The sequence below is a fragment of the Neolamprologus brichardi genome, chromosome 11, assembly GCF_056152115.1.
Source record: "Neolamprologus brichardi isolate AB-2024 chromosome 11, ASM5615211v1, whole genome shotgun sequence".
Taxonomy (NCBI): domain Eukaryota; kingdom Metazoa; phylum Chordata; class Actinopteri; order Cichliformes; family Cichlidae; genus Neolamprologus; species Neolamprologus brichardi.
Genome location: NC_142114.1, coordinates 4770885 through 4786771, shown reverse-complemented (window position 1 = coordinate 4786771; position 15887 = coordinate 4770885). Strand labels below are relative to the sequence as shown.

At 40.0% G+C, this 15887-nt stretch overlaps 1 protein-coding gene across 1 annotated transcript in view; it reads right to left on the bottom strand.

The window, feature by feature from the left end:
• The window catches only part of cdkal1 (CDK5 regulatory subunit associated protein 1-like 1), a 257115-nt gene that overhangs the window by 211192 nt on the left and 30036 nt on the right, over nt 1-15887 (bottom strand). Inside the window, exon 4 of the mRNA XM_006795862.3 lies at nt 8020-8104. Coding sequence (XP_006795925.1) covers nt 8020-8104 — 85 coding nt within the window. The remainder of the gene's footprint in view (nt 1-8019; nt 8105-15887) is intronic.

Genomic DNA, 15887 nt, shown 5'->3' with positions numbered 1-15887 from the left:
ACACATCTGTTAGAAATACTCCGTATAAGCACATTACATATACACTTTGGACGTCTTCCACGAGTTCATTCTGTGTGATGTGGGCCCCTTTTCAATTAACAACTGTTTTCTTTCCTTCTTGCGGTTGTTTCATGAATATTAAAATTATATTGAAATGAATGTAAATATAATATGGGAATTGGTGTATTTGGAAGTATAGAGCTCTGAGCTGGTTTCTAATTCGTTAAACATCCATTCCCTTGATCATACTAATTAGTAGAAACAGCCAAGTGGAGAAATCCAACGCATGCTGAAATACACACAAACGGAGAGCGGTTTAATTGCAGCGTGCTGAGCAACTACTCCTTTAATGTATTCTGCATTCATTGATTTGAGAGGTCTCTGACATTGAATTACACTATAGATTCTAGCATTTAAATGCACACGCATGCATGCCCAACATCCATACTAACTGACTTTTTAGCATTCAGAAGCTGCTCTATTAGCAGTTTATGCTACTTAGTTCCTGACGCCAAAGCCCTGCCGGAGGAGTAAACAGCAGGGTGGAGTAGACCTTCACTCTTTTAAAGGATCCTGGAAGGTATCCAATCTCTCCCTGCACGCTGACCGGAGAGAGCCAGACGAGCACAAACTGAAAACGCTGAGGGGCAACCGTACGGCTGGCATTGCAACACCAGTGAAAGTAATTATTAAGCAAACAAATTCTGTCTTGGGCTTTCATATAATCTCAATTATAATCAGCACAGAATAAATCTGATCCTCTCCTAGGCATCCTTGACGAACACGCGTTTTATCTGCGCTCACTATAGATCTACCATAAATGGATTTTGTGCGTGCACTCACACAAACTCGCTCACACTGCAGACTCAAAGAAACCTCATGCATATCTGATCGCGTTCTCTCACTGGGAAACCCTTCACACCAGACACAGAGCGCTCTGCCTGGGCATTCATCCACCTGACAACCCTCATACACATATGCGCAAATTCAGCTCCTTATCGCACACACACTTGGCATGGATGCCAACTAAGCCCCAGTTCTCCTGAGGTAATAAACCATCTTTTCACTGTGTCTTTCCAAACCACCATAGAAGACTGTTCAAAGCCCCTGTGTTTGAGTTTAAAACCCCTCAGCTCGTTTATTATTACACTTGTTACTTGTGTGACCACGATAATGTGTGTGTTTATGTTTGGCCGGTGTTCATTTGGCTTTTTCCTCTTACACATGATAGTACACAACTATATATCACAATTAACCGTCACATTTACCCCTATAAAAGTCAATTTATCTAGGTTATAGGAAATATTTAATAGGTGTATGAACATTTGGACCAAGTTTAATTAAAGGACATTTAATGTTTTCCTTTGTTTTTATATAAAAATCAATACGCTAGTGATCTTCGATTGTAACAAATGTAACAACGCAACAAATAACGCATTTCTCATTCATCTTTGTCAATGTGAAAGGTCACTGAGGACCTTAATAACCCGTGTGATATTGTTCTCAAATGCCTCTCGAATGACACTTTAGTAAATATTAAAATGTTCATATTTTAATAAAACTGTGCTGAAGCCTACACTACTGCATAATTAAGGCCCCGGCTGCTTTGAGTGTCAAGTAGATGTCATTCTGTCTTGTATATTAGAAGACACTTTAAGTAGACAGCTGTTCAGATTTCCCAGTGCACATTTTAATTTCAGCCTGTTTTTCACTAGTGAATATTAATTTTATATAATTGATATTTCACATTATACTTCTTATGACTAAAGTTCTGATTTGTTTTACTCTTCCTGCCAAAGTCTCTTAACAAATTACATCTTTTTACCATGTGGAGTAGAGCGAGCAGGCACCTGTGCAGTGCAGAGCTGTGGCTAACAAGTCCTCGGGTTTCTTTCACTTTTTCCTTTGACAGGCACTTGGCATATTTTGTGACAAGGTTATGTTAGGATGTCGGCTATGTTTCCTTGTAAAGCAGCAATATTTGCCTATAACTTTACTTTGTCCTGTATCGTGTTTACTAAACTTAAAATGTGGCCACACATTTCTTTTTCTGGAGTAACTCCTCTCTACCAGTCATTCCAACAGTGGACTGGTTTTCACTTTTCTTGCTGTCCTTTGGACTAACACGTTTTAGATCGGATAGTGAGTTAGCTATCTACTTTTTACAGGAATGTATGTTCAAACCAGCTTAGCACCAATGATTAGCTGGTAAAGAGTTGAAATTCAGACATGTACACATACACTACCAGTCACAAGTTCGGACACACCTACTCATTTAATGGTTTTCCATTATTTTCATGACTATTTACACTGTAGATTCTCACTGAAGGCATCAAAACTATGAATGAACACATATAGAATTAACTTAAAACATGTTTTATATTTCAGATTCTCCAAAATATCCACTATTTGCTTTGATTACTGCTTTGCACACTCTTGGGTGCTCTCTTAATGAGCTTCATGAGGAAGTCACCAAAGAACTCAAATTTGGACTCATCAGACCAAAGCACAGATTTTCACTGGTCCAATGTCCATTCCTTGTGTTTCTTGTTGTTTTTCCTTATTAGTCGTTTCTTAGCAGCTATTTGACCATAAAGGCCTGATTCAGTTTGCTCTGAACAGTAGATGTAGAGATGTGTCTGCTACTGGAACTCTGTGTGGCATTTATCTGGGCTCTCATCTGAAGCGCTGTTAACTTGCGATTTCTGAGGCTGGTGACTCGGATGAATTTACCCTCAGCAGCAGAGGTGACTCTTGGTCTTCCTTCCTGGGGCGCCAGTTTTCTTGCAGGGTTTGATGGTTTTTGACACTGCACTTGAGGACACATTCAGAGTTTTCGCAACTGACTGACCTTCAGTTTTTAAAGTAACGATGGACTGAGTTTCACTTTTCTTAGCTGATTGGTTCTTGCCATAACATGAATTCTAACAGATGTCAAATATGGGTATCAGCTGTGTACCAAGCTGACTTCTGCACAACACAACTGATGGTCCCAGCCCCGTTACGAAGGCAAAAAGTTCCACAAATGAACCCTGACAAGGCACACACGTGAAGTGAAAACCATTTCAGGTGACGACATCATGAAGGTCATTTAGAGAAGGCCAAGGGCTTTCAGCACTGTCAACAAGGCAAAGGGTGGTTACTTTGAGGAATCTAAAATATAAGACATATTTAGATTTATTTAGCCATTGTTTCACTTGCATTATATACTTGATGTCTTCAGTTTGTATCTACAATGTAGAAAGTAGTAGAAATAAAGAAAAACCATTGAATGAGAAGGTGTGTCCAAACTTTCCACTGGTAGTGTACATACTTTATCAAGGTTACAAGTCAACTTATCACAAATCAGAATTTAAGAATTCATATGAAATGAAATAACCTACAGTTTGGTGCAACAAGTTAGGCCCTAAGAAAAGCAGTTTAATGGCTGAATGAGACCTGCTCCCTTGTTATTTAATGGCAAACAAAATGATCAAATGATGATTCAAAGTGCTGAATTTGTATTTTATAGCTTTTCATTATAATTTTAAATATGAGGCCCAAATAGATGCAAGTGCAGGGGCCATGATTAGAACGAAGATTAACTTGAAGCAGGTTGATGGGGAGAGAAAAGTATGGAGCAGGAGAGAGCAAGCTCATGATGCCAGAAGAACTGTTGATTGATTCTCTGGTTGCTGATAGAAGTATCAGAATGAATTAAGAAGTGTGTAGGACTGTACTCTGCTCACATTCAGACAAATACTGGAAAACTGAACAGTGCAAATGGATAATGACCCAAAGCAAAAACAATCCAAGACTTTCTCAAAGCAACAAAATGGGCTACCAGGTTGACATTACACCAAGTCACATGATCTGAACCCAACAGAACAGCTTTTCAGTTTTTGAATACAAAACTGAAGGCAGAGACTCACAAACAAGCAACAGCTGAAAGTGGCTACAGTGTTTGCTGATATCCACCGAGATCTAAATCAAGTGCAGTGTTGCAGAGAGGCAAAACTACAAAAACTGTCTTTGTCCAAACAAACTATGGACCTTACTATCTGAACAGAAATATTGCCCCAGTCTGAGTGTGAGTGTGTGGTACCAGGAGGCGCAGGCTTATGCCTGCGCGGGCTACCGTGTGACTGAGCACGAGGCAGCTCGTGTGCCTGTCTCCTCCTCTCATCCCCCCCCCCCCCCTGTCCATCATACAAAGAGAAGGCAAAGAAAAAAAAATAATTCTTGGAGGAAAGAACAAAACGGAACGACATGTCGGCATTTGGATTCGCTCACATCCCGTACCCCCTCATTTTGTGTCTCCATCTTGCACGTTGCAAATGATGAAAGGGAGAAAAACTTTTCCATTTCTTCTGTGTACGTGTGTGCATCTGTGTGTGAGTGTTTGTGTCCTTCTCAGTGAATAGAGCATTAATTGCATTAGCATTACAGCTGGGTGATTTTCCAGTCTAAGAAAAACTCTAGCATCAACGAGCAAGACATTTCAAAGTCCTGAAGTGTGTTGTTATTTCGTGCATTTCAATTGGCAAATTCGAAGCATTATTTTAAAAAATGCCATAACAAAAGGAATAAAAGAGAACCGAGCACCAGGAGACAGCTGGAGCATGAAGATTGCACCGATCAGGTTGGCCAAGTAAAACTGTTCAGCTCTTGAAATATTCTCTTGATAGAAATTATTCAATTGCAATAATTCAGCCACCAAAATGAAAATGTGGCAGATAATAAATTAAAGCTTTAGCCTGATTTTGCCCGAAATGCAAAAATAATCTAAAAGAGTAAAATCTAAAAACAAAGTGAAGCTAACTGGGGCTCAGCTCTTTTGTTTGGCTGGTGCAGAAATTCAGCTGGTGCTCCATGCTGTGTGTTGTCGGTTTGTAATGAGAGGGGCAATAAAGAAAATAAAGGAATATCATAATAACAAACAATAACTAAAATCTTTCTCAATTTTCTGAGTATTTAAACCAGAATAAAATCCCTGATATCTAATTAGGTTGTATTTTTGATTATTGTTAGTTCTCTCTGTGGGCCACTGATGCACTGGAGCAGCTGAGGTCAGAGCAAAAGCGTGTTAACCTGCACTCTCTCGAGAGGCCCCAGGAGAGAAGCTCAAGTGTATATTAATTTCACACGACTAACTTGATGTTAGACAAGGATCATTAATTCCACTTTCCCTCTTCACCCTGGCATGGTAAGGTTAAAACCGCATGCAATAATATGCAGTGTATGGACATAAAAACATATGTGTGTGCTTAAATCATTTGGGATTTGGATTTCTTACTCAAAGTAAACCTTAAAACCTTTAGTAGCAAAATCCAAGTTCGGAGTCGCAAACAAAAGCACATACCCGCCAGGTGTGTGCGCCCCTGATGGAGGCAAATTAATCAAAATGCAAAACAGTTAGCTTAATTTCTCTATGTTTATGCAAATAGGTGTGTGTGTGTGTGTGTGTGTGTGTGTGTGTGTGTGTGTGTGTGTGTGTGTGTGTGTGTGTGTGCATCGCTGAGAGAGACCAGTAGAACAGTGAGTAGGTGGAAATTGACACCAGGCAAAAGGCTAAAAAAGAACACACACAAAATTATGCAGAAGAAAAATGGTTTTCGCAAAAAAGCATCACAGTTATGTCCACGTTGGAGTAAAACGGTACATTTTGAAATAATTAAAGATGTTTAAAGATCTACAGTCATGGTAAAGTAAACCCTCTGTCAAGTCTGAGGTTTTATTAGTCAGAATATGGTAAAAATCCATCTAGTCCTCACAAAATTTACAATTATTTTAATACAAACTCTAAGTACACCCCGGGATTCACTAGCTTGTAGAACCTCCTACTAGCAACAACTAAAAGTAACGGTTTCCATATAACTTTTTCAGTGTCTAATATTGCTGTGGATAAATTTTAGGCTTGGTTCATTGAGATTTGTAGGCATTTGTTTATGCATAGCTCTCTTAAGGTCCTGTTATAACATTTCAATCAAGTTAAGTTTTGGACTTTGGGCCGTGACACCTTTTTCAACCATTCTGTTGTAGATTTGCTGCTGTGCTTAGGATCATTATCCTATTGCATGACCCACTGTGGACCAAGCTTTAGCTGTCAGAAAGATTCTCTATAATACTTTGGTATACAGAGGAGTTAATGGTTGATTCAATGACCGCAAGTTGCCTAGAACCTGAATCTGCAAAACACCCCTAAATCATCAGCCCTCCACCACCGTGCTCATTGCCTGTGTTTGGTCTTGACAAACATGGCACTGTGCATCATGACCAGCATCTCCACTTTGTTCTCGTTTGTCCAAAACACATTGTTCTAAGGATGGGGGATATATCGAATGTACTTGATGTCTCACAAGTTTTTCCATGTACGATGGTTAAAATGTAACCATGGAGTATACATCGAGTAACTGCCATGGCAATATTAAGCTGTCTGCATGAAATTCACTGCAAGTTTTCTTTCTCCCACACTGCAAATGCATCATTACCCCTCCCAACCAGAAAATCTTCTACCTGGCACACATGCATGTTTATACACGACCAGACTGGGAAAAATAACCATAAAATGTTTTGTTTTTGTTTTTTTTTTAAAAACCAAACATTTCAATTCATTCAGATTTTTTTAATTAAAAGTGGAAAAAAAAAACACTGAATGGTGAATTTGAATGACTATACCAGTGCAATAGTGCATTTAGGCACTTTATGGTTGCAAATAAAATTTGTTTTGGGAGGTGATTTAAAAGGTTGCCGGTTCGATCCCCAGCTCTGTGTGTCTTGGTCGTTGTGTCCTTGGGCAAGACACGTCACCTACCGCCTACTGGTGATGGCCAGAGGGGCCGATGGCGCAATATGGCAGCCTCGCCTCTGTCAGTCTGCTCCAGGGCAGCTGTGGCTACAACTGTAGCTTGCCAGTGTGTGAATGTGAGAGTGAATGAATAGTGGAATTGTAAAGCGTTTTGAGGGTCTCGAAAAGCGCTGTATAAAAGAAAATGCAATCCAATATCGTGATATATATCGTGTTATAGCCAAAAAAATATTGTGATATTAGATTTTCCTCATATCGCCCAGACCTACATTGTTCCAGAAGTCTTGTAGTCTGTTCAGATGCAACTTTGAAAAGAACATGGCAGCACAGCTTAGGTTTACAGAGAGGAGAGGCTTTCTCTGGGCAACCTTGCAAACAAACCGTACTTTTCAGCCTTCTTCTAACTGTACATTAACATGCTAATTGAGGCTGTGAAGTCTCAGATGTACCTCTTAGGTTTTTTGGAGTTTCGATGAGAATTTCGTGCTCTGAACTCAGGATGTCCACTCCTGGAAAAATGTTTGCATTTCCTTAACGATCATCTGAATGATCCACACCAGCAAAAGGGACAAAAGTCTGCTTTTATAGATGTGCTCACCCTTGTTAATGATCACTTAATCAAGTGCATTTGATTAGCAGCACCTGGGGGCTACTTACCTTCTTATTTCCTATGGGAAAAGTAAGGCTGCACTTAGTGCTTCTGCATTTTGGCTTAAAATGTGTTAAACATGCCTTGTTTTGTAGTTCATTTGTGTTAAATTGATCCTGGATTACGTTTTCTAACAAAACACAATTAGATGTTCGTTTATTTATGAGTGAATTGTGCTCCCTTGTCACACATAGTTGTGATCGTGATTCAGATTTAGTAATATAAGACATAATTATTATAACAAAACAGACTCATCACAATGGGGAAATCTTTTTGGCACACATTAATTTGTAGAAAACTATTTCTGATTGTCTGTTGAGCAGCAATTCTACAGATGCCAGTTTTTTCATTTGTATTAAGATTATTTTTTTATTCTTTTTTTCTTATAATTTAAATTTTTTTACTTTTTTTTTTCTTTATACTAAACTCTCCTGACAGAAAAATGAGCCATCATAACCCCATATAAAAGACCTACTTAGCAAAGCTAACACTTCTTTATCCAGTCCCTATTAAAATGTAACGATCCTTCAAAAAAGACAAGGATACATATCGTTTGTGTGTGCGCATTGTGCTTTTTCATTACTTGATTGAGTTTCTGAAGTGATCCTCTGCAGGGTTTTTCACAGTGCAGCTGTTGAGCAACCACACGTCTGCTTCTGTCGGGTCATCTACAAAGAGAGACAACGCATTTTATTTTTGCAGACTGGAAAAGCAAACGTAGCATTACAATGTTATGAGTACCCAAGATGAAGCCAACACACAGAAAAAAAAACCAACCGAAACGCATATACATGAGTCAAGCACAAAGCACATGGCATCCTAAAAGATGAAGAAGTGCTTAATTAGTCTCTGGTGGAACTCCTTTGCGTCTGAATTCCACAGTGAGTCAGTTTGTACTCACAAAATGATCCAATGTGTGTCGGTAATTTTAACCCCATGTAAATTCCCACTTCTCTATGTTGTGAAAACTAGAATTAGAGCGCACTGGAAAAAGTGTCTCTGACAAAACATGGTTGATTCCCGTGTCCACTTAGCATTTTCTGCACTTTCATATATATAGCTTATATAATATACCAAGTATACAACTAACTTTAAAAAGCTGAAAACCAGCTTCGTGTCAAGTGCCAAACAAGATAAATTCTCAACTCCTAGTTGCTTAAAATTAAGATCATTTCAACATGTTTAACCAGCACGCACACGCACACGCACACACGCACACACACACACACACACACACACACACGCACACACACACACACACACACACACACACACACACACACACACACACACACACACACACACACACACACACACACACACACACACACACACACACGCTCTTTGAGACGATGGTATGAATCTTAGCACTGCCAGGAGAGCTGTCACACACAGATTTGGAGGGGATGTAATGGCACGTTGGTGGTGGGGTGCTGCTCCTTTATGCCACATTAAACCAGATATTTCAGGAAAGCTACTTCCCTGCTGCAGCCAAGTATACTCACACACAGCATTATAGTTAATGTGCTATATGGTGGTTTTATGTAATAAAATTACCAAAGAAAATCAGCGTACCATAGGTAAACTCTACGGTCAATAGAGTTCACTTTCAAAAACAAACAATTTAAAACAAAAAAAACCTCAAACAAACAGCCTACATACCATTTTTTTCTGCACCAAGGGCAAACCAGAATGAAACAACTATTAAATTATTCATAGCGCCACACAAATATATGCAAATGTCTCTCCGCTCTCATTCATGCTGTGACCAAGTATTCAACATTTTTCGGTATATTCAAATTCCAGTTCGTTAAAATTTAAACCTTCATGATGTCACTTTGCCACTAGTTTTGAATACACAAGACAGAATAAATTTCAATATGATGAACAATCTGTAACAGCGATATTAATTCAGTAACACACGAGCACAGACGCAAACCGCATCTTTAAAATGTACAAATGCAGCAGGTTTGAGGTTTGTTAGTCGACTGGATCCGACAGTAAGTTTGACTAAATGATGCCTCATCAAAACAGACAGACAAACAGACAGTCCTTCTAAAAGCACTACGTGTGACTCAGAATAGTAGGGCATGAATCACGAGCATGTTTTGGGTTTGTTTGGGCTTTTCTGTTTGGAGTGATCAATTCTTTAAATGACAAAACTAATAATAGAAACACCAGACATAATGAGTAATCCTAAAGCTACAAATGTGTGTATATTTGTGCTGATGATTGGGAAATGAATAACGGAAAGGGACGAGGGGAGGTGAGAGAAAGAGAGAGTGTTCAGCTGGCAAAAGCTCTTATTATGCCTACATTTATTTGCGAGGCAACCAACACACACACACACACACACACACAGGCACACACACACATGCACACACACACATGCACACACACACACAGGCACACACACACGCACACACACACACAGGCACACACACACGCACACACACACACACACACACACACAGGACTTTAGTGAGAGTGGTCTCAGCTGTGTGGTTGCTTTCTCCTCTCAGTCCCAAGGGATGCTTTCCAGACCAACAATAACAAGCTCTCCATCAATTTAACAGAAACGCGCACACACACATATGCGCACACACACACGCACACAACAATCCTAGCTACAGAATAAGCTTGCTAGTGCAGAGACAAAAACTATGCTGGAAAAAAAAAAGAGAGAAAACAACTACAGTAAATATTATGGTGCACATCCTGAATTTCTTTCTTTTTTTTTTTAATTTTTTTATTTGGTTTAAAGTGACTTTTTTTCTCATTATAAATTATAATATATCATATTAGCAACGGGCCTTTATTTTGAAATTAATCTATTGATTAAAAATACAAACAATCTTAAAGAATGATCAAGTGAACAGCAAATGAAAAAGCATACAACACCACATGAGCCTGAATGTAGAAGCATTACCTTGCAGCTCAAAGCTAACATACAAAAGCACATTTATGACATCACACGACGTTTGAGGTCAAAGGATGCTTTATTGTGTTGTATTTTTGGAAAACGGAGGCTGTATTTAACTAAACATTTACAGAGAGGGCGCGGAGGGAGCGGCGCATTAACGGAGCCCTGACAGTCGCTGTCACATTCTCAGTGACAGTCGCTTTGGCTTCTTCTTTCACATTTTCATCTAACTGAAAACTAATCCAGGCGTAACTGCTATCAACCATGTGACGATAAAAGACAGGCGCTGGCTGTTACAAGCAGCCAACCAGACGTAGATGTGCAGAGGACGCAGAATCTCAAAGAATGCAAGACTGTACATTTGCAAAATAAGGTTTCATGTAGTTGTGGATTAAATGGCGTAGGCAGCAGCTGAACTTTAGATCATATTTTGTGGAATTTTTCTTTTTTAAATCAGTGAATCAAAGTGCAAATTTAGACTGTAGATGACTTAGTAGGACACTAAACATTTCCTAGGGTCAGACTAAAAAATTAAGTCTGCATTAGATCCTCTGTTAGATTCAATATTACGGGTCCATGCATATGTTCTCTGCCTTTTCATCTCTCATCCTCAGGTATGGACTTGCTTTTATAGAGCACTTTTCTAGTCTCGCTGGCCAATCAAAGCAAAAGCTTTCTCACGGTAACCTTGACTTAGTCACCATTTAAGCTCCGATAAATTCCAACCACATAAAGACATCATGTTACTGGAAAATCTGTGGAATTTTACATTTGCATACATTTGCATTAACAAGGAGGTGCAGCCAATGGCGCAGAAGTCATTTGGTTATTTTTTGCCTGCCATGGCATGTCAATGTCTTAAAACAGAAAGTGCACAAAAACTGTTGACTTATCTTATCTAATACAGAACATAAAGATCTGTATCCCAGCCCTGTGCTTTCACACCATGAATGACAACTTTACCAGTTAGACTAAGGTGACACCAGTGGGTAAATGGGTAACAAGTAAAAAGTTTAATGATGCTGTTTCTGCCTTTGTGCCATTCTTAGACTTCACAGAACACATGGAACAGCAAAAAACCCAAAAAAAACAACATTTCTACACAGCATCTCCAAACAAAAACCCATCAGGGCCTGCATGGTGAAACCATAGTTATATGCAAGTGCATAAATGTAGGCATCTGATATTATGAGAAACAAAGACAGAGAGCATGTCATAATGGCTATTCACTCAGTGTGCAGCACGCACATAAAAAGCCTGTTTTATATTTTGTTCAGTGTAAGAAATGTTTTCCATTTGACCACAACAGACTGATATTTTTAGGCTGTATGTTTGTGAGTTTCTCCAATACTATTAAAAAAACTCCAGCAATCCCAAACCGTTGACCCCAATATATATAAAAAAAGAAATTGACTTGTGTGCATGCACATGCACAAAGCTTGGCTTTGATTTCTATGTATGTGAATGGAGGTGCGGTACGTCTACAGAGGGCCCAAATGATTAAATCTTAACCTTGAGGTTATTTCTGTTTACGCGGTGTGTGTGTGTGTGTGTGTGTGTGTGTGTGTGTGTGTGTGTGTGTGTGTGTGTGTGTGTGTGTCTCACCCTAACTTCACCCTAAAACCAAATCATACAAGAGAGACAGGGATATTGGAAAAGCAGCACCTGTGGTCAGTGTGTGTGTGTCTGTGGTGGTGCAGACGTATACACAGGGTCATACATAACATATTTCAATCACACTACTCCCTATGGAGATGATGTATGGGAGGTTTGGGAGCAGGTGCACTCATCAAGTAAGTACGGATGGAAAAATGGCCAAATCAAAGGAAAAACAACAGACTGCAAGTTATTGTTTCTTACATAAAAATGAATAAAAATGAATAAAATAATACGTAGGACTGACTTAGAAACGAGTCATCCTGAGAGAAATTGAAAGCGTGTGTGGAATAAGGCAGGTGATAATTTACCCAAACACATTTTCATTAAAAAAAAAAACAAGTAAAAACAAAACCCACCACGATCAACATAACTGATTAGAAACAGAGCCGAAGTCCTATTTGTCTGCTCACCTTTACACTTAAATGTTTGTGGTTTACAAACACTACAAAATGATGAATTCTGCTGTATTTGCACATGACTGTATTTCTTGCTGATTTACCCACAGGTGTGTGCAGCACCCCGCGGAGCAGCAGACAGTAGGCTCAGCTGCAGGGTCAGAAAGCAGAGGAACACAAACAATAACAGGCAGAATGGGAATACGGTAATTTCCGATGCTCGCATGTACTTTATGCAGATGTGCCAATTTACAACTGAAAACTGTAAATTTCACTCACTTGTTTACTGTAAACAGACAGTTGTCTTGCACTTAGAAATGAGAAATGTCTGTGGTTTTGTCTGTGTGACTAAATTTAATTGATTATAAATTTTATATTTTCCTATTAGGGCCTAATTAGATTTCCACTAAACAATAAGGATATAAAAAGCACATAAAATATGTATAAGAAGTCATTTTCCACTACAAATATTATTTTTACAGGCAAACTAACCATAATGAAAAGCAGAGGCTCTCCAAATTTTCATGATTGAGTGCCAATTTAGGGAGCGAGCGCGACTGAGGGCAGCAACATGCTTAGAGGATGGTTCATTTGTCAACGTTAGCGAGGTTTACTCTGCAACAATTGCTACAAAAGACGAGCTGAAATTGAACAGATACTTTAGTCCTGTCACTTTATAGTATGACATGTAAAGTATATTACAAATATTACACTTGCGATTGGCCTCAGTGTTTTGCTTGTTGCGATAAACAATCTATTTCCACAGTGGGTCTGTGAAGGTTCTCAGTCATTCACGTCATCGTAGTCTAAGGAGCTTGGAAAGAAAAACGTCTTCTTTAAGTTTGTTGAAGACGTTTCACCTCTCATCCGAGAAGCTTCTTCAGTTCTAAGAGCAATTGGTGGAGAGTACCAGATTTTAAGCCCTATGGGAGTGTCCCCCCAAGAGGGTCATGAACCCCCTGTTGATCCTCTACCTAATCACATGAGCCACGGTGTGAAAACGGGTGTGTGTCACAGTCAGCCAGGGTTTCGGGTGAACCCATTGTGAAGCCTTGCCTCACCCTATCATGTGAGTTACTGAGGTCAAAAGGCCCAGGATGTGAGTGGGCGTTAAGGTGTCTGGGGAGGGATCTCAAAACTGGATTATAGATTGCAGACAGTTGGTGTTATAAGCCCCGCCCTCTCTTCAAAGATGGCTGTTCACAGTGGACATAGATGGCTTCTTTCACTCCTCTTTCAAACCATCTGTCTTCTCTGTCCAAAATGTGAACATTGGCATCCTCGAAAGAGTGACTGATGTCCTTTAGATGCAGATGGACAGCCGAGTCCTGTCCTGTCGAAGTGGCTCTTCTATGCTGTGCCGTTTATGTAAACAAAAGTAGAGCCTGATCAACACTGACACTTTTATTGATATCGTTATTTGGCCATTTAAAAAGCTGATGTATCGTCTCATTATTTGTTCCTCTTCAAATACACAAAGATTAACATTTGGCATGTGTAGCTATTTCTGATTTAAGATCTCAGTTGTTGTCGTTTTTTGTGACAACAGGTTGTGGGTTACTCTTCTACGCTCTGCCCTCCTCAGCTCGGATCAGCTGGGTGTTCTGTTTGTGGCGTTACAAACACATGTTGCCGACTGAGAGGCTGCAAAGTACCTCCTAAGAGAAACTATGAAACATCCACACTTTAATCTGATTTATCAGCCAACACCAGTGTATCAACAAATGACTAATATTTTCCTCTCTAAAAAAAGAAACTGGATGAACTATGCTAAAAATCCTAAACCACAGTAAGTGTAGGTTTCAAAATGTCATATATCGACGTATGCACTGCAGTGAGGCTGTAAAGTACACATCGTGGTGTAAATAGCAGCTCGAATTCCTAAGACTTACACTAATAGTCCCTCCAAATATTGCTAACATGGTAATTAAATACCTCTGCAGGGATCAGCTATCAAAGCTAGCGCTGCCTTAAAATAATGAAAAGAAGAATTGTCCTTGTGTGAGCTGACACAGAGGATATGAATACAGTTACACAGATATTTAGGAAAAAGAAAAAGTTGGAAAACCGTGTTTTAGACCACAAAAATCTAAACCAACCACCCCGGGTCTTCAACACTGGTAGATGATACATGAGAGCTACTACTGGGACGTGCGTGTGTGCACGTGCGTGTGCATGTGCATGTGAGTGACAGAGAGAAGGGGCAGACAGCAGCCCTACGGGTCATTTTGATGCTCCTGGTGCTTCACATACAGACTAAACCATGACCCACTTTCGGCCCCATCCCACAGACACCCCCACATTCACACGCACTTCTCCCCCTTGTTATTTCTGTCCTGTACCCTCCATCCATTGCGCCCTTCATCTCTAACATATCGTCTTTTCTCCTCCTGTGCCGCCCCCACTGCTCGTCAGACACACACACAAAAACGCACAGGACATGCCGACCTTGGGATACGGCGCTGTAGTGCTCTATCGGGGTAAGAGTGCTGGGGCAAGGGGTGGCTTTGGGGTGAATGGACACACTTGACTGAGCTAACAAGGCCTGTATGGGCTTATTGGCTGATAGGCTGGCCGGACAGCTGGATGCCAAGCGTACTGGCTGGGAGGACAGGTGGACTGGAGGGCAGGGCGGGGCAGTGACCCCGCTCCACCGTGTTATGCATCTCCCAGAAGTCAGAGAGCTCACTGCCATGAATAATGTCCTAGCCCAGATATGGCTACAGCCCACTTTTTCCCCCCTTTTGATTCATTTATTTATTTATGTTCCCTCCAAACAAACAAAAAACTAAATACTAAAGCATATTTCATAAAACATATTGTCAGGACAATAAATATTTCAAACATACATTCTTTTAATGTATTTAGACTTGTGTTATCCTGGCACTACTGCAGTCTTAATATGTCACACAGAAAGAAAACCACATGCCACTATCACGAACACATACAAATTCAACAGAAGGGAAACTGAATCAAGCTTGTGTTGGGTTTGTTTGTGTTTTCATTTCTGTCAATTCATCATTTCATCATTTCTTTTGACAGTTTGTGTCAAAACTGCAACTTTACGACATCCCACAGTCACAGGCACTGGTAAACAAGCACAAACATAACAGCTACAATCACAAATGCACACAAAGTCACTGTGTGTGTGTGTGTGTGTGTGTGTGTGTGTGTGTGTGTGTGTGTGTGTGTGTGTGTGTGGGGCAAGGCTGATTCTCAGGTGATAACATTTCTGCCTAAAAGGTTCCTTTTCCTTAGGGGAACGAGTGTGAGTGTGTGTGCGCCTTACTGATGTGGCAAATTCTGAATGGCTCTTAGAGGACTTATGAGCTTCACCTCCAATCACATTTTACAAAGAAGCACTTGCACTGGCACACAGCTACAGCCACACAAACACTGTGACATACGCACACTCATATACACAGACAGAAGGCCCTGGGGTTTGGCAGTTGGTCCATACATCTACAAGGGTGA